Source organism: Oncorhynchus nerka, linkage group LG15, assembly GCF_034236695.1.
Source record: "Oncorhynchus nerka isolate Pitt River linkage group LG15, Oner_Uvic_2.0, whole genome shotgun sequence".
NCBI lineage: Eukaryota > Metazoa > Chordata > Actinopteri > Salmoniformes > Salmonidae > Oncorhynchus > Oncorhynchus nerka.
In genome coordinates, this window is record NC_088410.1 from 50,068,948 (window position 1) to 50,096,891 (window position 27,944).

At 44.2% G+C, this 27,944-nt stretch overlaps 1 protein-coding gene across 2 annotated transcripts in view; it reads right to left on the reverse strand.

Moving 5' to 3' along the window:
- Positions 1–1,196: 1,196 nt before the first annotated feature.
- Positions 1,197–27,944, reverse strand: part of LOC115142850 (mRNA (2'-O-methyladenosine-N(6)-)-methyltransferase-like) — a 43,552-nt gene continuing 16,804 nt past the window's right edge. Inside the window, exons 8-16 of one of the 2 annotated variants that reach the window (XR_010458778.1) lie at positions 27,593–27,692; positions 27,227–27,389; positions 24,887–25,056; positions 23,896–23,982; positions 23,468–23,652; positions 23,052–23,145; positions 10,094–10,269; positions 4,424–4,522; positions 4,154–4,232 (exon numbers count right to left, since the gene is read on the reverse strand). Coding sequence is in view for 1 of the 2 variants with exons in the window: in XM_065001664.1 (XP_064857736.1) it covers positions 3,881–4,232; positions 10,094–10,269; positions 23,052–23,145; positions 23,468–23,652; positions 23,896–23,982; positions 24,887–25,056; positions 27,227–27,389; positions 27,593–27,692 (1,327 nt within the window). In the remaining variant the exon portion in view is untranslated. Of the gene's footprint in view, positions 4,233–4,423; positions 4,523–10,093; positions 10,270–23,051; positions 23,146–23,467; positions 23,653–23,895; positions 23,983–24,886; positions 25,057–27,226; positions 27,390–27,592; positions 27,693–27,944 lie in introns of both variants that reach the window. The other variant, XM_065001664.1, reaches the window with a different exon arrangement.

The following is a 27,944-nucleotide window of genomic DNA, read 5'->3' on the forward strand; positions in this document are numbered from 1 at the left end:
TCCTAAAACAAAAATTGGACTTTACCCTTAGCCAACGTGTAAAAATTGCGTTGTTTAGGAGTATAAGGCCGGATTGAGTTATTGCACTTATTTCACTGCATCTCAGTGCTAGAGGCATCACTACAGACCCTGGTTCGATTTCAGGCTGTATCTCAACCGTTCGTGTTTGGGAGTCCCCCCCTTATCAATCTACCAAAATGCAAAAACAGGTTTTTAGACATTTAACTAGGCAAGTCAGTTAAGAACACATTCTTATTTACAATGACAGCCCACCCCGCCAAACCCGGACAACGAACGGGCGAATTGTGCGCCGCCCTATGGGACTCCCATTCACGGCCAGATGTGGTTCAGCCTGGAATCAAACCAGGGACTGTAGTGACGCCTCCTGCTCTGAGATGCAGTGCCTTAGACCAAATCTGGTTTCTTATGATCAGTCTTTAAGTGTCTTTTGGCCAACTCCAAGTGGTCTCTTGTGTCTTTTGCTGAGGAGTGGCTTTCGTCTGGCCACTCTACCATAAAGGCCTGATTGATGGAGTTCTTCCAGAAGGACTCCACCAATCTCCACAGAGGAACTCTGGAGCTCCGTCAGAGTGTAGAAAAATCTCAAAGATGATCAATGGAAACAGGATGCACCTGAGCTCAATTAAGCATCTTAACATATTTGCATAAGTATTTTCTATTAAAACAGTTTTTTTATGTTTACAAAAATGTTTTAAAAAAACCTTTGACATTGTCATTATGGGATATTGTGTGTAGAACAATTTTATTTAACTAGGAAAGTCAGTTAAGAACAAATTCTTATTTACAATTACGGCTTACCCCAGCCAAACCCTAACGACGCTGGACCAATTGTGCGCCACCATATTGGACTCCCAATCACGGCTGGTTGTGATAGAGCCAAGAATCGAACCAGGGTCTGTAGTGACGTCGCTAGCACGGAGATGCAGTGCCTTAGACCGCTGTACCACTCGGAAGGAAAACCAGTAATTTAATCAGTTTTAGAATAAGGCTGTAACAAACAAAATGTGGAAAAAGTAAAAGGGTCTGAATAGTTTCCAAACGCACTGTAAGAGGAATGGAAAAACTATGGCAAAATGTATCTAATATTTTAAAGTCTGTGAGAGCTGTTCAAATTATGGTTCAAAGCCCAAAACATGTGGTATCAGCAGATAAGTAAGCATCTTGAAGAGAGCCTGAAAATTTACTACGGTGTTCTAGTTTATTAGAAATCCAAGTAACATACATGGTTTGACACATTTTACTGGGAGCAAATGTGATTCGGCGCATCTCTATGCTGGTTCCAATGGAGATCATGTCACAACATTGATCATTTACTCAGAGGGAACTAGGAAAAATAATGAATTCAGCATTTACATTCTCCTGATTCTTTCCCATAAGAATCACATTGAGAAAAACATTTATGTATTAAGATGCTCTACAGACAATAAATGACCATAAGAGTAAACCGATAGGGATAAATTAATGTATTCATACTCATCCTTTATGTAAAAAGTCTATGAACGGATTAAAGAATACAAATATATTTCTTATGATTTAAGGTGTCAGAAATGTCATGCAAAATCAATTCCAAACATAAAATATGCTCTTACCAGAACAAAAAAAGAGAATTATAAAAATAAAACTAGTAATTTTGCTGTTTACACCTTAAGCATTAATAATGCAATCATAGACACGTCTACTTTTACATACAATATATATATATTTCTTTTAATAACACTTTGGTTTAGTTTAAAACAATTTATATGTAATAAACTGTAAAATACAAACAGATTTCTTAAATTATGTTAAATTAACTCAAATTAAAAAATTAGGGATAAACAGACAGCACAATTATTATTTTTGCTATCAGAGTTCAATACAATTGTGTAGCAGAGAAAAATAACATACTTCATACCAATTTTCTCTACAATATCTACACTTTGTTTTGCTGGTGACAGAAACATACTAGGATGAGGGTATGTGACTGGTGCTCGACGCTCAAATGACAAAGAATGAATGGCTAGTTTGTCTCCAGGTTCTTGGGCACGATGCCAGACTTACTGTAGTAAGTATTATGTTCAAAGAGCAAGACAACTATCATACATTTGCAACAGCATAAACAGAACCTTGCCTTAACCTCCAGCACTATGCCTAATTAATTCTCTATAAAAACCAAAATCCTAAGTACATACAAATGGGGCAAAGGCAAGTGAAGATTTCTAGTAAGAAACTTATGCCTAAACCCATTGTACAAGCATTCAGGCTATAGATAAGAATATATGCTGAGATGGCATAGTAGTGCGTGAGGATCATAGTTTACAAGGACAGAGACAATTAGTCATATAATGACGAATTGTATAATAAACATTTGTATCTTCTCGTTTATTTCTCCATTTATTCTCTCGGCTAGATGACTGAGGCCGAGGTGAGTCGCTTTAGCTGCATCCCTAATGGCATCGCTTTGGATGCATCCCTAATGGCATCGTATTCCCTATATAGTGCACTACTTTTGACCAGAGCCCTATAAGCCCTAGTCAAAAGTAGTGCACTACATAGGGAAGATAGTGCCATGTGGGACGCATCCGAGACCTTCCGTTTTGTCATTTAAAAATGTACATTCATTGTGCTGCCCAGTGATGCGTTCTAATGTCATACTGGTGTAAACATATAAAAATTTAGTTCGGAGGGGTTAAAAACAACATAACTATTTTATGTTTCCATGCCATACCACGCACTACAATGTGAAAATAATGCAACCAGGTTGAACACAATCACAGAATATGTTTAACGAGGGTATAATTTACATCAGGTATTATTACATTTAGTACTTTACCATATTTTAGAGACGTGGATAGGGTTATAAGCAAAGGCACGTACTGTATTTTGCTCAACAATCCAGGTCAACAAACACAGCGCAGGGCATAGTAATTCAGCTGTTGCTCGAGCCAACGCTTACCAATGGTTTACAACATTTTGCCATTGTAAGATGTATTAATGGCCTGTATTTGCATTTATTGATTTTTGTATTTATTAACTTTTTACAAAATTCCTCTAACTGCAGATATGGAAATGGTGTAACCCTGAGGGTTTCCCAAACTCGATCCTGGGGCCCCCCTGGGTGCCCATTTTAGTTTTCCCCCTAGCACTACACAGCTGATTTAAAACATCCAACTCCTCATCATGCTTTGGTTATTTGAATCACTGTGTACTGCTAGGGCAAAAACCTAGCTTGGCAAACCCTGCTCTAACTTACTGATGGCTGTCCTATGTACAATGATTGCCTCTAAATTATTTGTAGGCTTAAGGGGGTTAGAAACATAGCTGCCTTATCACCCAATGACACATCTCCCTTCTGTACCTATTAAGGGATAGAGAGGATTTTGGACAAACAAAACAAATATTTTCCAAGGACCCACTTTTTAAATCCACACGTCAAAACCGACAACGAAATCCTGCTGTCCGGGAGCAGATCACAATGTATGTCCCAAATGGCACCCTATTCTCAGGGTCCCATTTTGTACGCACACTGCGGCAAAAGGCCAATGAACAAGGTATAGAATTACCCAATAATTACTGACAATGACAGCAACAATGATGGAAAAATAAATCCTAGTAAACCGCTACCACTAGCTATATTGATAAAAAGCAACGAGAGATACTATAGTAAATAACGACCAGAATCATAAAAACCTAGAACTAATATTAAATAGTCGAGGCAGAGAAAGTAAACCTATTTTGGGGGAGAGGCCCTCCTTCGTAGGCTACCCAAGCCCCTGAGTAGTCCAGGGCCAAATCCTCACCCCACACTCTCTCAGCACCAGTTGTAGGGTCCCCATCCCCAAAACGCACCTTACTCTCACCCATGTCCCCTCCCTTGCTTTTAAAGGCTGGCTGCCTCGGAAGGTGGTGTAGTATTTTCCAGAGGACTACAAGAACTACTGCTGTTTTCCTGGCTAGCGGGTGATGTGTCCAAACTGGCCGATCGCTCAAGTCCCGTCTTGGCGGCAGTAGAGTCTTTGTTGCCCGACAACCCTGCACTGGCTGGGGAGGGCATAGTGGGCGCAGAGGAGGTGGAGGAGGGAACTGGGGAGCCGAATGTTCGCTGGGAGACCTGATAGGCTGCCAGCAGCTCCTGGATGCGCTCCGGCGTGGGCTCCCACTTAGTGAAGCCGGCGTCATTTTGCAGGAAGATGATCACCGTGCCGTGAACTGCCTTGTAGTACATCTCCTCCCTGAGAGAGGAAGTGAGAAAGACATTTAAACTCCCTTCATACAGTGCAATTAGACTGCAACTATGCTAGTGTCCTATTCAGGGTGCATCCGGGAGAGTCCTTTTCGAAAGGGTACTTGGGCAGTGCCAAGTATAAAATGTGACTCATTTACCCAGCACAGGACAACGATTTAAGATCAAAGGCCTGATTACCTGCATGTCCACCAATGTTCTTTACATGTTGAAATGTCCCTGCGGCCTGTGTTACATAGGGAAAACCCGTCGAAGCCTTAAGACCCGGATCAGTGAGCACTGCAGCAATATACGGACAGGTGAGACAAAAAATCTGGATGATTTAAAAATACACTGCTCAAAAAATTAAAGGGAACACTAAAATAACACATCCTAGATCTGAATGAATGAAAATTCTTATTAAATACTTTTTTCTTTACATAGTTGAATGTGCTGACAACAAAATCACACAAAAATGATCAATGGAAATCAAATTTATCAACCCATGGAGGTCTGGATTTGGAGTCACACAAAATTAAAGTGGAAAACTACACTACAGGCTGATCCAACTTTGATGTAATGTCCTTAAAACAAGTCAAAATGATGCTCAGTAGTGTGTGTGGCCTCCACGTGCCTGTATGACCTCCCTACAATGCCTGGGCATGCTCCTGATGAGGTGGCGGATGGAGCGAGACATGATGTCCCAGATGTGCTCAATTGGATTCAAGTCTGGGGAACGGGCGGGCCAGTCCATAGCATCAATGCCTTCCTCTTGCAGGAACTGCTGACACACTCCAGCCACATGAGGTCTAGCATTGTCTTGCATTAGGAGGAACCCAGGGCCAACTGCACAAGCATATGGTCTCACAAGGGGCCTGAGGATCTCATCTCGGTACCTAATGGCAGTCAGGCTACCTCTGGCGAGCACATGGAGGCCCCCCAAAGAAATGCCACCCCACACCATGACTGACCCACCGCCAAACCGGTCATGCTGGAGGATGTTGCAGGCAGCAGAACGTTCTCATCGGCGTCTCCACTGTCACATGCTCAGTGTGAACCTGCTTTCATCTGTGAAGAGCACAGGGCGCCAGTGGCGAATTTGCCCATCTTGGTGTTCTCTGGCAAATGCCAAACGTCCTGCACGGTGTTGGGCTGTAGCACAACCCCCACCTGTGGACGTCGAGCCCTCATACCACCCTCATGGAGTCTGTTTCTGATTGATTAAGCAGACACATGCACATTTGTGGCCTGCTGGAGGTCATTTTGCAGGGCTCTGGCAGTGCTCCTCCTGCTCCTCCTTGCACAAAGGCAGAGGTAGCGGTCCTGCTGCTGGGTTGTTGCCATCCTACGGCCTCCTCCATGTCTCCTGATGTACTGGCCTGTCTCCTGGTAGCGCCTCCATGCTCTGGACACTACACTGACAGACACAGCAAACCTTCTTGCCACAGCTCGCATTGACGTCCCATCCTGGATGAGCTGCACTACCTGAGCCACTTGTGTGGGTTGTAGACTCCGTCTCATGCTACCACTAGAGTGAAAGCACCTCCAGCATTCAAAAGTGACCAAAACATTAGCCAGGAAACATAGGAACTGAGAAGTGGTCTGTGGTCACCACCTGCAGAACCACTCCTTTATTGGGGGTGTCTTGCTAATTGCCTATAATTTCCACCTGTTGTCTATTCCATTTGCACAACAGCATGTGAAATTTATTGTCAATCAGTGTTGCTTCCTAAGTGCACAGTTTGATTTCACAGAAGTGTGGTTGACTTGGAGTTACATTGTGTTGTTTAAGTGTTCCCTTTATTTTTTTGAGCAGTGTATGTACACACACACACATATACATACACACATACACAGTTGAAGTCGGAAGGTTACATACACCACATTCTTTTGGAGAGATTGGAAACCCAAATTGGTCTACACGGACAAGTTCTGGCCTGGTTTAGATCTTATCCGTCGGAAAGATATCAGTTTGTCTCTGTGAATGGTTTGTCCTCTGACAAATCAACTGTAAATTTCGGTGTTCCTCAAGGTTCCGTTTTAGGACCACTATTGTTTTCACTATATATTTTACCTCTTGGGGATGTCATTCGAAAACATAATGTTAACTTTCACTGCTATGCGGATGACACACAGCTGTACATTTCAATGAAACATGGTGAAGCCCCAAAATTGCCCTCGCTAGAAGCATGTGTTTCAGACATAAGGAAGTGGATGGCTGCGAACTTTTTACTTTTAAACTCGGACAAAACAGAGATGCTTGTTCTAGGTCCCAAGAAACAAAGAGATATTCTATTGAATCTGACAATTAATCTTAATGGTTGTACAGTCGTCTCAAATAAAACTGTGAAGGACCTCGGCTTTACTCTGGACCCTGATATCTCTTTTGAAGAACATATCAAGACTGTTTCAAGGACAGCTTTTTTCCATCTACGTAACATTGCAAAAATCAGAAACGTTCTGTCCAAAAATGATGCATAAAAATTCATCCATGCTTTTGTCACTTCTAGGTTAGACTACTGCAATGCTCTACTTTCCGGATACCCGGATAAAGCACTAAATAAACTTAAGTTAGTGCTAAACACGGCTGCTAGAATCCTGACTAGAACCAAAAAATCTGATCATATTACTCCAGTGCTAACCTCTCTACACTGGCTTCCTGTCAAGGCAAGTGCTGATTTCAAGGTTTTACTGCTAACCTACAAAGCATTACATGGGCTTGCTCCTACCTATCTCTCTGATTTGGTCCTGCCGTACATACCTACACGTACGCTACGGTCACAAGACGCAGGCCTCCTAATTGCTTTCTCCTATAGAGCTCAATTTTTATGGAACGGTCTGCCTACCCATGAGAGACGCAGACTCGGTCTCAACCTTTAAGTCTTTACTGAAGACTCATCTCTTCAGTGGGTCATATGATTGAGTGTAGTCTGGCCCAGGAGTGTGAAGGTGAACGGAAAGGCTCTGGAGCAACGAACCGCCCTTGTTCTTTCTGCCTGGCCGGTTCCCCTCTTTCCACTGGGATTCTCTGCCTCTAACCCTGTTACAGGGGCTGAGTCACTGGCTTACTAGGGCTCTTTCATACCATCCCTAGGAGGGGTGCGTCACTTGAGTGGGTTGAGTCACTGATGTGATCTTCCTGTCTGGGTTGTGCCGTGGCGGAGATCTTTGTGGGCTATACTCGGTCTGGTCTCAGGATGGTAAGTTGGTGGTTGAAGATATCCCTCTAGTGGTGTGGGGGCTGTGCTTTGGCAAAGTGGGTGGGGTTATATCATTCCTGTTTGGCCCTGTCCGGGGGTGTCATCGGATGGGGCCACAGTGTCTCCTGACCCCTCCTGTCTCAACCTCCAGTATTTATGCTGCAGTAGTTTATGTGTCGGGGGGATAGGGTCCGTTTGTTATATCTGGAGTACTTCTCCTATCCTATCCGGTGTCCTGTGTGAATTTAAGTATGCTCTCTCTAAATCTCTCTTTCTCGCTCTCGGAGGACCTGAGCCCTAGGACCATGCCTCAGGACTACCTGGCATGTTGACTCCTTGCTGTCCCCAGTCCACCTGGCTGTGCTGCTGCTCCAGTTTCAACTGTTCTGCATGTGATTATTATTATTTGACCATGCTGGTCATTTATGAACATTTGAACATATTGGCCATGTTCTGTTATAATCTCCACCCAGCACAGCCAGAAGAGGACTGGCCACCCCACATAGCCTGCTTCCTCTCTAGGTTTCTTCCTAGGTTTTGGCCTTTCTAGGAAGTTTTTCCTAGCCACCGTGCTTCTACACCTGCATTGCTTGCTGATTGGGGTTTTAGGCTGGGTTTCTGTACAGCATTTTGAGATATCAGCTGATGTACAAAGGGCTATATAAATACATTTGATTTGACCTTCGCCAAATATATTTAAACTCAGTTTTTCACAATTCCTGACATTTAATCCTAGTTATAATTCAGGTCAGTCTCAGGTCAGTTAGGATCACCACTTCATTTTAAGCATGTGAAATGTCAATAGTAATGATAATCATTTCTTTCTGCTTTTATTTCTTTCATCACATTCCCAGTGGGTCAGAACCTTACATACACTCAATTAGTATTTGGTAGCATTGCCTTTAAATTGTTTAACTTGGGTCAAACATTTTGGTTAGCCTTTCACAAGCTTCCCACAATAAGTTGTGTGAATTTTGTCTCATTCCTTCTGACGGAGCTGGTGTAACTGAGTCAGGTTTGTTGGCCTCCTTGCTCACACACGCTTTTTCAGTTCTGCCCACAATTTTTCTATAGGATTGAGGTCAGGGCTTTGTGATGGCCACTCCAATACCTTGACTTTGTTGTCCTAAAGCCATTTTGTCCACAACTGTGGAAGTATGCTTGGGGTCATTGTCCACTTGGAAGACACATTTGCGACCAAGCCTTAACTTCCTGACCGATGTCTTGAGATGTTGCTTCAATATATCCACAATTTTCCTTCCTCATGTCATCTATTTTGTGAAGTGTACCAGTCCCTCCTGCAGCAAAGCAGCCCCACAACATGATGCTTCCACCCCCATGCATCACGGTTGGGATGTTGTTCTTCAGTTTGCAAGCCTCCCCCTTTTCAACCAAACATAACGATGGTCATTATGGCCAAACAGTTCTATTTTTGTTTCATCAGACCAGAGGACATTTCTCCAAATGTGCAGTTGAAAACTATAGTCTGGCTTTTTTAATGGCGGTTTTGGACCAGTGGCTTCTTCCTTGCTGAGTGACCTTTCAGGTTATGTCGATATAGGACTCGTTTTTACTGTGGATATAGATATTTTTGTACCGGTTTCCTCCATTATCTTCACAAGGTCCTTTGCTGTTGTTCTGGGATTGATTTTCACTTTTCACACCAAAGTACGTTCATCTCTAGGAGACAGAACATGTCTCGTCCCTGAGCAGTATGACGGCTGCGTGGTCCCATGATGTTTATACTTGCATACTATTGTTTGTACAGATGAACGTGGTACCTTCAGGCGTTTGGAATTTGCTCCCAAGGATGAACCAGACTTGTGGAGGTCTACAAAGTTCTTAGCTGATTTCTTTTGATTTTCCCATGGTGTCAAGCAAAGAGGCACTGAGTTTGAAGGTAGGCTTTGAAATACATCCACAGGTACACCCCCAACTGAGTCAAATGATGTCAATTAGCCTATCAGAAACTTCTAAAGCCATTACATAATTTTCTGGGATTTTCCAAGCTGTTTAAAGGCACTTAGTGTATGTAAATTTCTGACCCACTGGAATTGTGATACAGTGAATTATAAGTGAAATAATCTGTCTGTAAACAATTGTTGGGAAAATTACTTGTGTCATGCACAAAGTAGATGTCCTAACTGACTTGCCAAAACTATAGTTTGTTAACAAGACATTTGTGGAGTGGTTGAAAAACGAGTTTTAATGACTCTAACCTAAGCGTATGTAAACTTCCGACTTCTACTGTATATTAGGACCCTCCCCCCGACTGGGATATGGATGCCTGATGAAGACCTGAAGGTCGAAATGTTATAATAAAATCACCTGGCCACATGACCAGCAGTGTGCAGCGTTTTCCTTTTTATTTGTATAAATTCACCTACAATTCCAGCACCTGCAAAAAGTACCTGGATGTGCGCATGTTCTTCAGCTTATGTATCACAATACAAACATTTGGTTCTGTCAAATATTGTGTGCTATAGGTTGGAAAATAAACAAACGTGACAACACAAGACTTTGTTTCCAGCATAAGGACAGTTTTCATCAAGAAATGAAGTCTGCTTCATATTTTGTTTCCTTGCCATGATACTTCTAAGTAGCACGATACTGGTATCTTGGCAACCCTAGTCAGAACAATGGAAGTGACTCTACAGTGTTGGACACTCACTTCTTGCAGATGTGCTGCGAGCCGCTGCGGTACTCGTGCTCAAAGGCGGGCACCGACATATGATGGCGGAGGAAGGCGCTGGTCTCCATGCGGTTGAGGGCCGGGGTCAGCGGATCTCGCCACTCCGGGACAAAGATGATGAAGGACAGGGGCTCACTGGACTTCTCCAGTAGTTCCTACAGGACACAGTACATTATTCAATAAAAACTCTCCCTGGTATTCAAAAGGAAACTGGAAAATGGAAGTCCTGCAGATTTTCTCCTTATACATAGTGGGATCTAAACAGATGGCGTGGTTCATGGACTTTTGAAGTACAAACATATTGGTGAATGTTCAGTTTAAATGCGTTTCAAGTTCTAATGTCACATGCACAAGCACATGTGTCTATCGCCTCCTTTGAATTCCATGCTGTCACAGTTACCAGCCCTTTCAAGCTTAACATCCTTATCATTTATCGCCCTCCAGGTTCCCTCGGAGAGTTCATCAATGAGCTTGATGCCTTGATAAGCTCCTTTCCTGAGGACGGCTCACCTCTCACAGTTCTGGGCGACTTTAACCTCCCCACGTCTACCTTTGACTCATTCCTCTCTGCCTCCTTTCCACTCCTCTCCTCTTTTGACCTCACCCTCTCACCTTCCCCCTCTACTCACAAGGCAGGCAATACGCTCGACCTCATCTTTACTAGATGCTGTTCTTCCACTAACCTCACTGCAACTCCCCTCCAAGTCTCCGACCACTACCTTGTATCCTTTTCCCTCTTGCTCTCATCCAACACTTCCCACACTGCCCCTACTCGGATGGTATCGCGCCGTCCCAATCTTCGCTCTCTCTCCCCCGCTACTCTCTCCTCTTCCATCCTATCATCTCTTCCCTCTGCTCAAACCTTCTCCAACCTATCTCCTGATTCTGCCTCCTCAACCCTCCTCTCCTCCCTTTCTGCATCCCTTGATTCTCTATGTCCCCTATCCTCCAGGCCGGCTCGGTCCTCCCCTCCTGCTCCGTGGGATGACTCATTGCGAGCTCACAGAACAGGGCTCCGGGCAGCCGAGCGGAAATGGAGGAAAACTCGCCTCCCTGCGGACCTGGCATCCTTTCACTCCCTCCTCTCTACATTTTCCTCTTCTGTCTCTGCTGCTAAAGCCACTTTCTACCACTCTAAAGTCAAGCATCTGCCTCTAACCTAGGAAGCTCTTTGCCACCTTCTCCTCCCTCCTGAATCCTCCTCCCCTCCCCCCCTCCTCCCCTCTCTGCAGATGACTTCGTCAACCATTTTGAAAAGAAGGTCGACGACATCCGATCCTCGTTTGCTAAGTCAAACGACACCGCTGGTTCTGCTCACACTGCCCTACCCTGTGCTCTGACCTCTTTCTCCCCTCTCTCTCCAGATGAAATCTCGCGTCTTGTGACGGCCCGGCCGCCCAACAACCTGCCCGCTTGACCCTATTCCCTCCTCTCTTCTCCAGACCATTTCCGGAGACCTTCTCCCTTACCTCACCTCGCTCATCAACTCATCCCTGACCGCTGGCTACGTCCCTTCTGTCTTCAAGAGAGCGAGAGTTGCACCCCTTCTGAAAAAACCTACACTCGATCCCTCCGATGTCAACAACTACAGACCAGTATCCCTTCTTTCTTTTCTCTCCAAAACTCTTGAACGTGCCGTCCTTGGCCAGCTCTCCCGCTATCTCTCTCAGAATGACCTTCTTGATCCAAATCAGTCAGGTTTCAAGACTAGTCATTCAACTGAGACTGCTCTTCTCTGTATCACGGAGGCCCTCCGCACTGCTAAAGCTAACTCTCTCTCCTCTGCTCTCATCCTTCTAGACCTATCGGCTGCCTTCGATACTGTGAACCATCAGATCCTCCTCTCCACCCTCTCCGAGTTGGGCATCTCCGGCGCGGCCCACGCTTGGATTGCGTCCTACCTGACAGGTCGCTCCTACCAGGTGGCGTGGCGAGAATCTGTCTCCTCACCACGCTCTCACCACTGGCGTCCCCCAGGGCTCTGTTCTAGGCCCTCTCCTATTCTCGCTATACACCAAGTCACTTGGCTCTGTCATAACCTCACATGGTCTCTCCTATCATTGCTATGCAGACGACACACAATTAATCTTCTCCTTTCCCCCTTCTGATGACCAGGTGGCGAATCGCATCTCTGCATGTCTGGCAGACATATCAGTGTGGATGACGGATCACCACCTCAAGCTGAACCTCGGCAAGACGGAGCTGCTCTTCCTCCCGGGGAAGGACTGCCCGTTCCATGATCTCGCCATCACGGTTGACAACTCCATTGTGTCCTCCTCCCAGAGCGCTAAGAACCTTGGCGTGATCCTGGACAACACCCTGTCGTTCTCAACTAACATCAAGGCGGTGGCCCGTTCTTGTAGGTTCATGCTCTACAACATCCGCAGAGTACGACCCTGCCTCACACAGGAAGCGGCGCAGGTCCTAATCCAGGCACTTGTCATCTCCCGTCTGGATTACTGCAACTCGCTGTTGGCTGGGCTCCCTGCCTGTGCCATTAAACCCCTACAACTCATCCAGAACGCCGCAGCCCGTCTGGTGTTCAACCTTCCCAAGTTCTCTCCGTCACCCCGCTCCTCCGCTCTCTCCACTGGCTTCCAGTTGAAGCTCGCATCCGCTACAAGACCATGGTGCTTGCCTACGGAGCTGTGAGGGGAACGGCACCTCAGTACCTCAGGCTCTGATCAGGCCCTACACCCAAACAAGGGCACTGCGTTCATCCACCTCTGGCCTGCTCGCCTCCCTACCACTGAGGAAGTACAGTTCCGCTCAGCCCAGTCAAAACTGTTCGCTGCTCTGGCCCCCAATGGTGGAACAAACTCCCTCACGACGCCAGGACAGCGGAGTCAATCACCACCTTCCGGAGACACCTGAAACCCCACCTCTTTCAGGAATACCTAGGATAGGATAAAGTAATCCTTCTCACCCCCCTTAAAAGATTTAGATGCACTATTGTAAAGTGGCTGTTCCACTGGATGTCTTAAGGTGAACGCACCAATTTGTAAGTCGCTCTGGATAAGAGCGTCTGCTAAATGACTTAAATGTAATGTAATGTAATGAAATAACTTTCTTACAAGCGCTAACTTCAACAATGCAGCATTCAATAACAATGTAATACTACATATAACAAGGTGGAACAAAAATACACGAGCTAAAAATAAGAACAAGATCAAGTCAGGTCAAGACCCTTGTGAGGACAATGAGCATGCAGAAGAGCTTCCCTGAGACGGTTTCTGAGAGTTTGCGCAAAAATTGTTAAGTTTCAAACCCACAGTTTCATCAGCTGTCCAGGTGGCTGGTCTCAGATGATCCTGCAGGTGAAGAAGCCAGATGTGGAGGTCCTGGGCTGGCATGGTTAAATGTGGTCTGCGGTTATGAGGCCGGTTGGAAATACTGCCAAATTCTTTTAAACGATGTTGGAGGCAGCATATGGTAGAGAAATGAACATAAAATTCTGGCAACAGCTCTGGTGGACCTTCCTGCAGTCAGCATGCCAACTCCACGCTCCCTCAAAACTTGAGTCATCTGTGGCATTGTGTTGTGTGACAAAACTGCACATTTTAGAGTGGCCTTTTATTGTCCCCAGCACAAGGTGCACCTGTGTAATGATCGTGCTGTTTAATCAGCTTCTTGATATGCCACACCTGTCAGGGGAATGCTCCCTAACAGCGATGTAAACACATTTGTTCCAAGAATTGGAGAGGAATAATATTTTTGTGCATGTGGAACATTTCTGAGATCTTTAATTTCAGCTTACGAAACCAACACTTTACATCTTGTGTTTATATTTATAAAATAAACAGTAGTTGCAGTGTATATGATGATTGCATGTCCGTGGGTGTGTGTAGAGTTAGTATAATTGTATCTGCATATTATGTGTGTGAACAAATTATGGAGTGAATGTTTGTATGTGTGTTGGAGTATTAGTGTGCGTCGTGTGCAGGGACCTGTGAGTGTGCATGGAGACAGTGCAAAAATAAGACTAAAACACAAAAGGTCAACTCAGATAGCCAATGTATACATTTTGTTAGCTATTTAGCAATATGGCATGGGGATAAAAAAGTTGTTCAGGAGCCTGTTGTCAGACTTGATGCACAGGTACCACTTGCTGTGTGGAGGCAGAGAGAACAGTCTATGGCTTGGGTGGTTGGAGTCTAACGATTTTCTGGGCTTTCCTTCCACACTGCCTGATATAAAAGGTACTGGATGGCAGGGAGCTCAGCCACAGTGATGCGACCGAGGGCAGTGCTATTGCCATACCAAGCAGTGATGCAGCTAGTCAAGATGGTACAGCTGTAGAACTTTGAGGGCCCATGGCAAACCTTTTCCACCTCCTGAGGGAGTTGACTGTGCGAGTGGGCCATTTTAAGTTCTTAGCGATTTGGACAGAGGAACTTAAAGCTTTCGACTTGCTCCACTGCAGTCCCCGTCGATGTGGTAGAAGCGTGCTCGCCCCCCCTTTCCTGTAGTCCACGATCAGCTCCTTGGTCTTACTGATGTTGAGGGAGAGGTTGTTGTTCCGGCTCCACACTGCCAGGTCACTGACCACCTCTCTGTAGGTTGTATCGTCGGCGCCAGTCACAAAACCGGTGATTGTCAAGCAAATAACCGTCGGTCTCAGAGTAATTGACCGTCAATTAAATACATTTAGCATCTCCTGGCTTCCACACAGCCTACAAGCCACTGATGCAGACCTTTGGAACATCTACATTTTAAAGTCTAATACATCCATATAATATAGCCTACACCTTCACAATAAATCCATTATTTATTTTAGACCGGTCTAAAGAAGCATGATATGAAGAAAATGTAGTCTATTTCAGAAGAACTGAATAGCATAATCTGAGTTGTCCTTCTGTTAGGTCCTGAACTGGCAATGCCATATGGCTGTGGACTACACTAGTTCATTTAGCAGACACGATTTGGTTAGAATTCTGTGGCATTATTTTATAGTATGAAGAATACAATTGAACAAAGCTGAATAAAATAGAAATGATATTTTCTCCAAAGGAAATGAGGGAGTGTGCACATACGGCTATTCTGTGTTGAGCGGTTAACAAAGAAAAAGCTATTACTATATACTCAATTTAGAGTTATTAATGTAACTTTAGTTGTTCTTCAACTGTTGGACTATATGTTTGGATTTTTAATACATCGTAAGGCTGCATGATGCGACTGAATTTTTGAAAAAAGTTGCTTGAAAAGGTATGAGCTATGCTTTGTTTTTTACGCAGGCTTTACACACTACATCAGGCCGTAATGCACCCTAAAAAAAGTGACCAGTGGCTGTTGTGCCCTTCTCTCCGAGTGCTCCGAATCACCTCTCACTCACATGGCTCTCCACCATGGGATCGAGTCAGCCAACAAGATGAGTAGGCCTAATGAACAGCAAAGCACTTGCCTATGTCAATATACTATCCCCCATAGTACAAAAGTCAACCTATTCTATTCTGTGTGAGAAATAAATATTCCAAACATAGTCTGGGACAGTTGTGGGATGCGATAGATCCAAAATGAATACAACCACTTGCATCAAAATACCTTTTTTACGCAATGTGGCTGACGCAACAGATCAGCACGTTTAGCTTAAAATGTTGATTAACTATTAGGCTATTTCTTCAAATTATAATTGCAGCATTGCGCACATGGCAGTAGGCGAAAAGCGCGAATGTTCCACTGACGGAAAACATCATTATCAAAAGTTAATGCAAATGCAATCATAGTGGTTGCTCCACTAAAAGATTTGTGATTATGCTGCGGGACTTAGACGTAATTTTTGGTTTAGTACAGTACCCTGCGTCACAACTTCATTGCTCCAGACCAGCGCAAGGGGGAGTTAGAGCACTGACTATACTTTTGGATCCTACTGTGTCTCTGACAACGAATGGGCGACATGCATTTAAATAGAAACTGATAATTGTGCATGACTTCAGTATTATTACTAAAACGGTTGTTATACTAAGTTAAAAAAATTGATATTTTGTTAGGATTATTCTGCTCTTACTGTAGTATTGTAGCCCACTCCCGACCGGTCACGTTGTACAGCGCCTGAGTGGTGCAACGGTCCAAGACACAGCATCACAGTGCAAGCTGTGTTGCTACAGATAATGGTTCAATAACAGTGCCGGTCTCGACTTGGAGACCCATGAGATGCCTGTAGGTTTTGGATTCTCTCCCTCTAAAAACCAAAATAAATCATTCTAAATAACAAACTGGCTATATTTACAAATTAGTAACAATGTCTCACCCAATGTTCAATAATGGCCTTTTCCTCGCTCATTTAACATAATTTGAAAACAAAATAACGAGGAAAAAGACCTCCGTACCACCTATACTCCACACACATATGCATACAAAGCTCTCCCTCGCCCTGCATTTGTCAAATCTGACCCTGATTCCTGCTTACAAGCAAAAATGAAAGCAGGAAGCACCAGTGACTATATCAATAAAAAAGTGGTCAGATTAAGCAGCTGCTAAGCCACAGGACTGTTTTGCTAGCACAGACTGGAATATGTTCCGGGGTTCCTCCAATGACATTGAGGAGTACACCACATCGGTCATTGGCTTCATCAATAAGTGCCATGGATTACAGGCAACATCCGCACTGAGCTAAAGGCTAGAGCTGCCACTTTCAAGGAGCGGGACTCTAACCCAAGAGCTTATAAGAAATCCCGCTATGCCCTCCGATGAACCATCAAACAGGCAAAGCATCAATACAGGACTAACACTGAGACATACTACACCGGCTCTGATGCCCGTCGGATGTGGCAGGGTCTGCAAAACCATTACAGACTACAGAGGGAAGCACAGCCGAGAGCTGCCCAGTGACACGAGCCTACCGGACGAGCTAAACTACTTCTATGCTCGCGTCGAGGCAAATAACACAGAAACAGGCATGACAGCACCAGCTGTTCCGGAAGACTGCGGAGAGTGTGATCACACAGCTGATGTGAGTAAGACCTTTAGACAGGTCAACATTCACAAGGCCACAGGGCCAGACTGATTACCAGGACATGTACTGCGAGCATGCGCTGACCAACTAGCAAGTGTCTTCACTGACATTTTCAACCTCTCCCTGTCCGAGTCTGTAATACCAACATGTTTAAAGCAGACCACCATAGTGCCTGTGCCCAAGAACACTAAGGTAACCTGTCTAAATGACTACCGACCCATAACACTCACGTCTGTAGCCTGAAGTGCTTTGAAAGGCTGGTCATGGCTCACATCAACACCATCATCCCAGAAACAAGCAGGTTGAGAGCTTCAAGTTAGTTGGTGTCCACATCACCAACAAACTAAAACGGTGCAAGCGCACCATGACAGTCATGAAGTGGGCACGACAAAACCTATTCCCCCTCAGGAGACAATATTTGGCATCGGTCCTCAGATCCTCAAAAGATTCTACAGCTGCACCATCGAGAGCATGGTTGCATCACTGCCTGGTATGGCAACTGCTCGGCCTCCGACCGCAAAAGCTCTACAGAGGGTAGTGTAAACGGCCCAGTACATCACTGGGGCCAAGCTTCCTGCCATCCAGGATCTCTATACCAGGCGGTGTCAGAGAAAGGCCCTACAAATTGTCAAAAGACTCCAGCCACCCTAGTCATAGACTGCTCTCCCTGCTACCATGCGGCAAGCGGTACCGGAGCGCCAAGTCTAGGTCCAAGAGGCTTCCAAACAGCATCCCAAGCCATAAGACTCATGAACATCTAATCTAATGGCTACCCAGACAATTCACATTGCTGCCCCCACCCCCTCCACACCACTCTCAGTTGTCATCTATGCACAGTCACTTTAATTAACTCTACCTCCATGTACATACCACCTTAACTAACCTGTACCTCCGCACATTGACTGTGTACCGGCACCCCCCCGCATATGTTGTTATTTTTTACTGCTGCTCTTTAATTGCTTGTTACTTGAATCTATTATTCTTATCCATTTTTGGAAACTGCACTGTCGGTTAGGGGCTCGTAAGTAGGCATTTCACTGTAAGGGCTACACCTGTTGTATTCGGCGCATGTGACTAATAAAATTTGATTTGATTTCTCCAAAATGTTATTTTTTAAACAAAGAGATTCTAATAATAATAATAATGATATAAAAGCCCCTTGGATATTGTCACAATAAGCCCACATGCCAAAAGGCATGTGGGTGACTCCCCAAACATATGGAAGAAGGTACTCAGGTCAGATGAGACTAAAATTGAGCTTTTTGGCCATAAAAGAAAACGCAGTGTCTGGTGCAAAACCTCTCATCACCCCGAAAATACCATGCCCAGTGAAGCATGGTGGTGGCAGCATCATGCTGTGTGGATGTTTTTCCATCGGCAGGAACTGGGAAACTGGTCAGAATAGAAGAAATGATGGATGGCGATAAATACAGGGACATTATTGAGGGAAACCTGTTTCAGTCTTCCAGAGATCTGAGACTGGGGTGGAGGTTCACCCTCCAGCAGGACAATGACCCTAAGCATACTGCTAAAGCAACACTCAAGTGGTTTAAGGGGAAACATTTAAATGTCTTGGAATGGTCAAGTCAAAGCCCAGACCTCAATCCAATTGAAAATTTGTGGTATGACTTAAAGATTCCTGTAAACCAGCGGAACCCATCCAACTTGAAGGAGCTGGAGCAGTTTTGTCTTGAAGAATGGGCAAAAATCCCAGTGGCTAGATGAGCCAAGATTATAGAGACATACTCCAAGAGACGTGCAGCTGTAATTGCTGTAAAAGGTAGCTCTACAAAGTATTGACTTTGGGGGGGGATGAATAGTTATGCACGCTCAAGTTTTTTTGTCTTATTTCTTGTTTGTACCACAAAAATAAATGTTGTGTAAATCAAATCATACAAATCCCCCCCAAAAACATTTTTATTCCAGGTTGTAAGGTAACAAAATAGGAAAAATGACCGGGGGGGTGAATACTTTCGCAAGCCACTGTATGTGTGATATTTGTTTTAATTTAGATAGGACCATTATCATGCACCTGTAACAGGGAAACCTCAAAACAGGGGCAGCGGGAAAAAATACATGTCATCTATGCACTTAAATAGCGAATGGAGGGCGCTTTTCGTGTCATTCATTTTCATGCCAGCCAGTTTGGCTATACTCCTGTTGTAAATACACTGCTCAAAAAAATAATGGGAACACTTAAACAACACAATGTAACTCCAAGTCAATCACACTTCTGTGAAATCAAACTGTCCAGTTAGGAAGCAACACTGATTGACAATAAATGTCACATGCTGTTGTGCAAATGGAATAGACAACAGGTGGAAATTATAGGCAATTAGCAAGACACCCCCGATAAAGGAGTGGTTCTGCAGGTGGTGACCACAGACCACTTCTCAGTTCCTATGCTTCCTGGCTGATGTTTTGGTCACTTTTGAATGCTGGCGGTGCTTTCACTCTAGTGGTAGCATGAGACGGAGTCTACAACCCACACAAGTGGCTCAGGTAGTGCAGCTCATCCAGGATGGCACATCAATGCGAGCTGTGGCAAGAAGGTTTGCTGTGTCTGTCAGCGTAGTGTCCAGAGCATGGAGGCGCTACCAGGAGACAGGTCAGGACATCAGGAGACGTGGAGTAGGCCGTAGGAGGGCAACAACCCAGCAGCAGGACCGCTACCTCCGCCTTTGTGCAAGGAGGAGCACTGCCAGAGCCCTGCAAAATGACCTCCAGCAGGCCACAAATGTGCATGTGTCTGCTCAGAAACAGACCCATGAGGGTGGTATGAGGGCCCGACTTCCACAGGTGGGGGTTGTGCTTACAGCCCAACACCGTGCAGGACGTTTGGCATTTGCCAGAGAACACCAAGATTGGCAAATTCGCCACTGGCGCCCTGTGCTCTTCACAGATGAAAGCAGGTTCACACTGAGCACGTGACAGACGTGACAGAGTCTGGAGACGCCGTGGAGAACTTTCTGCTACCTGCAACATCCTCCAGCATGACCGGTTTGGCGGTGGGTCAGTCATGGTGTGGGGTGGCATTTCTTTGGGGGGGCCGCACAGCCCTCCATGTGCTCGCCAGAGGTAGCCTGACTGCCATTAGGTACCGAGATGAGATCCTCAGACCCCTTGTGAGACCATATGCTGGTGCGGTTGGCCCTGGGTTCCTCCTAATGCAATACAATGCTAGACCTCATGTGGCTGTAGTGTGTCAGCAGTTCCTGCAAGAGGAAGGCATTGATGCTATGGACTGGCCCGCCCGTTCCCCAGACTTGAATCCAATTGAGCACATCTGGGACATCATGTCTCGCTCCATCCACCAACGCCACGTTGATGCTTTAGTCCAGGTCTGGGAGGAGGACCATCTGCCACCTCATCAAGAGCATGCCTAGGCGTTGTAGGGAGGTCATACAGGCACGTGGAGGCCACACACACTACTGAGCCTAATTTTGACTTGTTTTAAGGACATTACATCAAAGTTGGATCAACCTGTAGTGTGGTTTTCCACTTTAATTTTGAGTGTCACTCCAAATCCAGACCTCCATGGGTTGATAAATTTCCATTGATCATTTTTGTGTGATTTTGTTGTCAGCACATTCAACTATGTAAAGAAAGAAGTATTTAATAAGAATATTTCATTCATTCAGATCTAGGATGTGTTATTTTAGTGTTCCCTTTATTTTTTTGAGCAGTGTATAAGCAATGTGCTTAATATTAGGAACATTAAGAAATAAATATAGTAGGCCTAGCCTATAGAAAGCGGATAGGATTGTCCTCGTTGCGCAATTGCATAGCCTATAGAAATGCTGCGCAACATGAGCTCATAGGCTCTCATGAAGTGTTTGATTAGATTTTTGATAACATTTGCATTTATGTCAGAGTGACTAGAGTGACAAAGTGCTGAGTACCATGCACGTTTGGCAGGCTACTAATGACCAGCAGCAGAATCAGACCGTAGAAATGTCTAGTTTCCGTGACTAAACGGTCACGTGGAATTTGACTGCCTTCATGACCGCCAGTGTGGCGGTAATACAGTCACCACAACAGCCCTAGGGTGAACAGGGAGTACAGGAGAGGACTAAGCACACACCCCTCTGGGGACCCTGTGTCAAGGGTCAGTGAGGCAGAGGTGATGTTGTCTACCCTCACACCTGGGGTTGGCCCATCAGGAAGTCCAATTTGGAGGGGGAAAAGGTGTTTAACGCTGAGCTGTAGTATATAAACAGCATTTTCACATAGGTATTCCTCTTATCTAGGTGGGTGAGGGCTGTGTGGAATGCAATTGAGATTGCGTCGTCTTTGGATCGGTTGGGGCGGTATGCAAAATGGAGTAGGTCTAGGGGGTCTGGGATGATGTGTGCTATAACCAGACTCTCAAAGCACTTCACAATTACAGATGCGAGTGCTTCAGGGTGGTAGTTATTGTGGCATGAAGATTTAAGAGTTCTTGGGAACAGGAATTATGGTAATCTTAAAATGTGGGGATCACAGACTGGAACAAGGAGAGGTTTAAAATACGGTGAATATACTTGCCAGCTGTTCTAAGAACGCGCCCTGGAATACCATCAGTCCATTGTTTTTATTTTATTTTCTGCTCTTTTGCATACCAGTATTTCTACTTGCACATCATCATCTGCACATCTACAGTTGAAAAAGAAAGTCGGAGGTTTACATACACTTAGGTTGGAGTCATTAAAACTCGTTTTTCAACCACTCCACAAATTTCTTGCAATTTAACAAACTATAGTTTTGCAAGTCTGTAAACAACATAGGACATCTACGCTTTGTGAACAAACTTTGGTGACAAACAATCCCAGAACATAATGCTATATGACGTCCTATATAGACATAACTGTGAAAACATCAAAGATGCATTTGTAACTTATAAAGCCGGTAAACAAAATGAGAACTTTTTTCAGGTGGTTAGCTTGTTGATGTTATCAGCGGAGTACCGGAACATATTCCAGTCTGTAGCATCAACTCTGATTCTGGAGACCATTCTGGGCCCCTAAGCCTTAACAATGATTGTACTTTTTGCCATAATTTGGAGAAAAAAGGTGGAGGCTTGCAAGCGAAGAACACCATCCCAACCGTGAAGCATGTAGGGTGGCAGCATCCGGGGATGTTTTGCTGCAGGAGGGCCTGGTGTATTTAAAAAATAGATGCCATCATTGGACATATTGTGGCCATTTCTTGTCAGTTACACCAGCGAGCCAATGGTAATTCCTATTAGAGCTTCTGCTTGCAAATGTATGGATTTAAGTTTTCCTGCTTGGCTATAGCCTAGTACAGTTTGTTAAGTGCCAGGTTGTTATTTTTCTAGTCCTGAGGTGGAATGTAATACAACAGTCAAAATAACAGCAGAAATCTCCCTCAGGAGGCAAAAGGGTCAGCATTTGACCATCAGGTATTCCAAGACGAGTGAACAATGGGTTGAGACTTCTACCGCGGTCGAGTCAGCACACCAGTTGTTGTTTATGAAGAGGCTAACCTCTTCCCCCCCTCGATTTCCCAACTCCACTGTCCTGTCGGCACAGTGAATGGAGAACATCTGTCCGAGAGCCATGTTTCAGAGAAGCTGAGAATATTGCAGTTTTGAGAGTCCCGTTGCTAGCAAAGCAGCGATCGAAGGTAATCCATCTTATTATCAAGTAGAATGGAGGGAAGAGGTGGTCGGTTCTCCCTTCACCTTTATCTCACCAGGATCCCCCTTCTCTTGCCTTTAATGTCAGCATTTCCTATTGGGTAGCCCGAAAATTTTGTCAGATTTACAGAAGGAGCCCAGGGCAGATGAGTCGAGGTTAAGCGGGAATTGAGATAAGTAACTGCCGATCAGCTGTTCAAAAGTTATAGTCGGTTGTAAGAAATGATAGCGGATACATTAAGAAAATGAAGTAAAAACAAATAAAAAATTGCCATGTTAGGTCGGAGATCCAGTACGGCGCCATCTTTTCAACTAGTGATGAGGAAAAAATGACTAAGGAGGAGCACCTCAAAGTGTGTCACCATGGCATCCATCAGCTCCTCACAGAAGGGAGGGTTGGCCTCGAAGGAGCCACTAGCCGGTGAGAAGTTCAGGAAGGGCCTTGGAGGCAAAGAGAATATTTTAGAACAGAGTCAAAACTAGAAAACCCATAGATTTTAACAAATTACTAAAAGTAAACGGCCCATGCCTCGGTGGTCTCTGTTAAGTTGAGATGAGGTAGACCAGTGTTTCTCAATCCTTTTTTGTGTCAGGAACTGGTATGCTATAGTGTCAGGGACCTTATATTGAAACAAGCATTGTAAATCTGACCGAATTAGACTCTCTGGGAATGTTCAGCAACATGGACTGGAGATTGAGAAACACTGGCGTAGACCACATATAATGATGTATTGTTTGTGATGAGAAGTAAACCTAAACCTACCCCCTGGACCCAAAGAAGCCGTCGGTGTCAGGGAAAGCCGAGCAGAACTGCTTGAAGTAGGAGTTGAGCGGCGAGGCGAAACACTCAAAGCTCACCCCAAACTGTTTGTTGAGTACCTCGAAGACAGGCACAGGGAGGGCCCCCTGTAAGCCCATCCCCTCATTCACCCCAGCGCCAAACATCACCTGAACAAAAAACAGTGACATCATCAGCACAATAAACGATGACATCAGCACAACAAACATCAGATGTAGCCAGATGCAGAGGAAAGAGCAACACGAAGTTGAAGGGGATGGTGGACTATAAGAGCATTGCCTCCCAACAGATTCATAATAATGTTGCTACTTTGGCAGTGAAAACAGAGGATAAGACAAAGAAAAATAGAAAGAGGCGTCGTAGAAAGAGGGGGAGGGGGGAGTCCGATTTACCTGGTATCTCTTGATAAGGCACCATATTCGTGACAGGAACTTTTCGAACCTGGGATCATCGATGCAGCTGTATCGGTATAAGAGCTCCTGGATAGACAGGTGAGTAATTAAGCAGAGATGCTAGTCAATTATATCCACCACACCTTCCAGGATTAGTTCCTGGCAGTTTCTCAGACAGTGCAAGTATCAACGCACCTAAAAATGGTATGAGTGTGAGTGTATACTTAACGTCTCGGGACATTTTACTGATATCGATTATTACGATAAGTAGAATACATTAAAGAAATGTGAAGTTTGAAATGAAATAATGCTGCTAATATGGGCAATTTCTAACGGGGAAATCTATAGCTACAACGTTCAAAGTAATAGTAGTAGTTTTAAGGGTAATGTAAAAAAGTAACTTGTCATGACGTTTCCCTGTTGGTGAGGTTTATGACCTCCATAAATACCTTTGCCTCTTTACGCTCTCTACTCTACAGATTGGACTCTTAGAGAGAGTCTGGTAACAGCATAAGGTTGGGGAACGGAACCATATTTCGATAATTCAGATGGGATGAGACTGAAAAAGGTGACGATTAATAATTGATATAAAAGATTCTTTAAGAGTTTATTTAAGACGTCTTTAAGAGTTTATTCGGGAAGACAATATAAACATTCTTCCGTGGTGCCCCGACTTTCTAGTTAATTACATTTATATGATTAGTTTATTCAGGTAATATTAATAAGATAAATTATTTTATAAACTAGCATGTCATATCACTTAATCCGGCATGGCAAAGACACGACAAACTGATGCACATTAATGTTATACATTTATCCTTAAAGTTTTTTTGACCATATTGCCCAGCTCTACCCACTACACAGAACCGATTTCATGTAATATAGTTATTACATTCAGGGGCACAATCAATGACACCCCATTGCACCAACATATATTGGTATTTATAATACTATACTACACATAATATCACTGCTACAACATATTCCTCACCAGCTTGGCGAAGTAGCCGCGGTTGACCTTGACCATCTCTCCCTTGTAGCGTAGGCAGGAGATGTCATTCTCAAAGTGCAGCTCAACGCGGGGCTGGTTTGGTGAGGGCAGGGCCAGCCGGACGGGGTAGCAGTATACCAGCCTGTCCTGCACCTTGGCTGCCTCTGGGTCTGAGAAGGGAGGGGGAAAACAAGGGGTAACCGTAAAACAAAAGTAAGAAAAAACAACATATGGCTTTAATTTGGGGTAAAATCAAAAATAATTTTGGATATTCAAGTAACGAAATTTGTTGGGCACAGATATAGAATGACAAGAACAGACATTCCATATCAGAGTCAATATATATTTCTATGTTTGAGCACCAAAAATAAAGACTAGGCAGCATTGCCTTTAAATTGTTTAACATGGGTCAAACGTTTCAGGTAGCCTTCCACAAGCTTCCCACAATAAATTGGGTGAATTTTGGCCCATTCCTCCTGACAGAGCTGGTGTAACTGAGTCAGGTTCGTGGGCTTCCTTGCTCTCACACGCTTTTTCAGTTCTGCCCACAAATCTTCTATATGATTGAGGTCAGGACTTTGTGATGACCACTCCCATACCTTGACTTTGTTGTCCTTAAGCCATTTTGCCACAACTTTGAAAGTATGCTTGGGGTCATTGTCCATTTGGAAGACCCATTTGCAACCAAGCCTTAACTTCCTGACTGATGTTGCTTCAATATGGCCATATAATGTTCCTTCCTCATGTCATCTATTTTGTGAAGTACACCAGTCCCTCCTGCAGCAAAGCACCCCCACAACATGATGCTGCCACCCCCGTGCTTCACAGTTTGGATGGTGTTCTTCAAGCTTGCAAGCATCCCCGTTTTTCCTCCAAACATAATGATGGTCATTATAGCCAAACAGTGATATTTTTGTTTCATCCGCCCAGAGAACATTTCCCCAAAAAGTACAATCTTTGTCCCCATGTGCAGTTGCAAACCGTAGTCTGGCTTTTATATGGCGGTTTAGGAGCAGTGACTTCTTCCTTGCTGAGCGGCCATTCAGGTTGTCGATATAGGACTCATTTTACTCTGGATATAGATACTTTTGTTTCCTCCAGCATCTTCACACGGTCCTTTGCTGTTGTTCTGGGATTCATTTGCACTTTTCGTACCAAAGTACGTTAATCTCTAGGAGACAGAACGAGTCTCCTTCCTGAGTAGTATGACGGCTGTGTGGTCCAATGGTGTTTATACTTGCGTACTATTGTTTGTACAGATGAACGTGGTACCTTCAGGCGTTTGGAAATTGCTCCTAAGGATGAACCAGACTTGTGGAGGTCTACAATTTTTTTCTGAGGTCTTGGCTGATTTCTTCTGATTTTCCCAAGATGTCAAGCAAAGAGCCACTGAGTTTGAAGGTAGGCCTTGAAATACATTCACAGGTACACCTTCAATTGACTCAAATGAGGTAAATTAGCCTATTACATCATTTTCTGGAATTTTCCAAGCAGTTTAAAAGCACATCCAACTTAGTATATTTAAACGTCTGACCCACTGGAATTTTGATCCAGTGAATTATAAGTGAAATAATCTGTCTAAACAATTGCTGGAAAAATTACCTGTGTCATGCACAAAGTAGATGTCCTAACCGACTTGCCAAAACTATAGTTTGTTAACAAGAAATTTGTGGAGTGGTTGAAAAACAAGTTAATAACTCCAACCTAAGTGTATGTAAACTTCCGACTTCAACTGTATCTAGATACAGTGCCTTCGTCAAGTATTCAGACCCCTTGACCTTCAATTTTATTTTATTCAGCAATCGACACACAATACCCCATAATGACGAAGCAAAAACAGGTTGACATTTTTGCAAATGCATTAAAAATAAAAAACTGAAAAACCTTATTTACACAAGTATTCAGACCCTTTGCTATGAGACTAGAAATTGAACTCAGGTGCATCTTGGTTTCCATTGATCATCCTTGAGATGTTTCTACAACTTGGAGTCCACCTGTGGACATGATTTGGAAAGGCACACACCTGTCTATATAAGGTCCCATCGTTGTAACTTTCTGAAGGCACTGTAAATGGGCTCAGACACGGTATGTTTTAGTTTGAAACAATGCGATTCTGTGCGATGCGATTCAATGCACTAACATTTGTTGCATTAACACATACATTTTCTATTCAAAATTTAAATCTGCTGATGATGGAGCTCATGAGCTGGGACTCTGAGCTGGATCTGTCTGAGCTGACTTCTGTGTGGGTGTGTTGTGTCGTGACATTGTGTTTGACTGTTATTTTATAAAATAATTATAAACCATGTCCTATTATTACACGACGCTAGCACGTCTCACCCGTGATGTTACAGTCCTTCAGCAGGGTCTGGTGGGCCTGGCGAATACGTCGCACATACTCTACTGAGATGTGGTAGATCTTTGTACAAATTCCCTCCACGGAGTCTTTGGCTACTGCCGTTACATGGGGACCACACTGTTTCCGCAAGTGCTCCAGACGATCCTGAGGGAAAAACTAGTTTTAGGATCTGCTTTTCAACAGATACATGTCAGTGTACTTTCCATTGAGGTGAATTTATACAGCAATGGATATATTTTTTTTGCCACAAACATACAGTTCGCCACACTTCTAAACCACACAATCTACTACTCAACTACACACACACACAAACTCTACTCTTTGACCACACACATACACACATATACCATGTAGTCTTCTTTACTGGCTGAGTGGTCTCTCCGTAGCCAGTTCATGGTGTCCTCCGCATTCCATTTCACAACCTTCCGGCTGTCTGGTGTGGCGTTTCTAACAGGACATAAAACACACCGGTCATTCTCCAAGCAAGACAGAGCATTTCAAACCAAAGAGACACTCAACTAGCCCAATTAATCTTCCATTTAAATGCTTTTTTTCCCTCTTCAGTTTTTCTCCAATCTATCCAAGCTGCCACTCAGTCAAGACAGTTGGGGAAAGAGAAAGGACAGTTTTGGTTTAGCATTCAAGTGCAAACCCAGAAGCTGCGGGTTTCTGCTTCAGGTCTATAAAAGCTTTCTATGT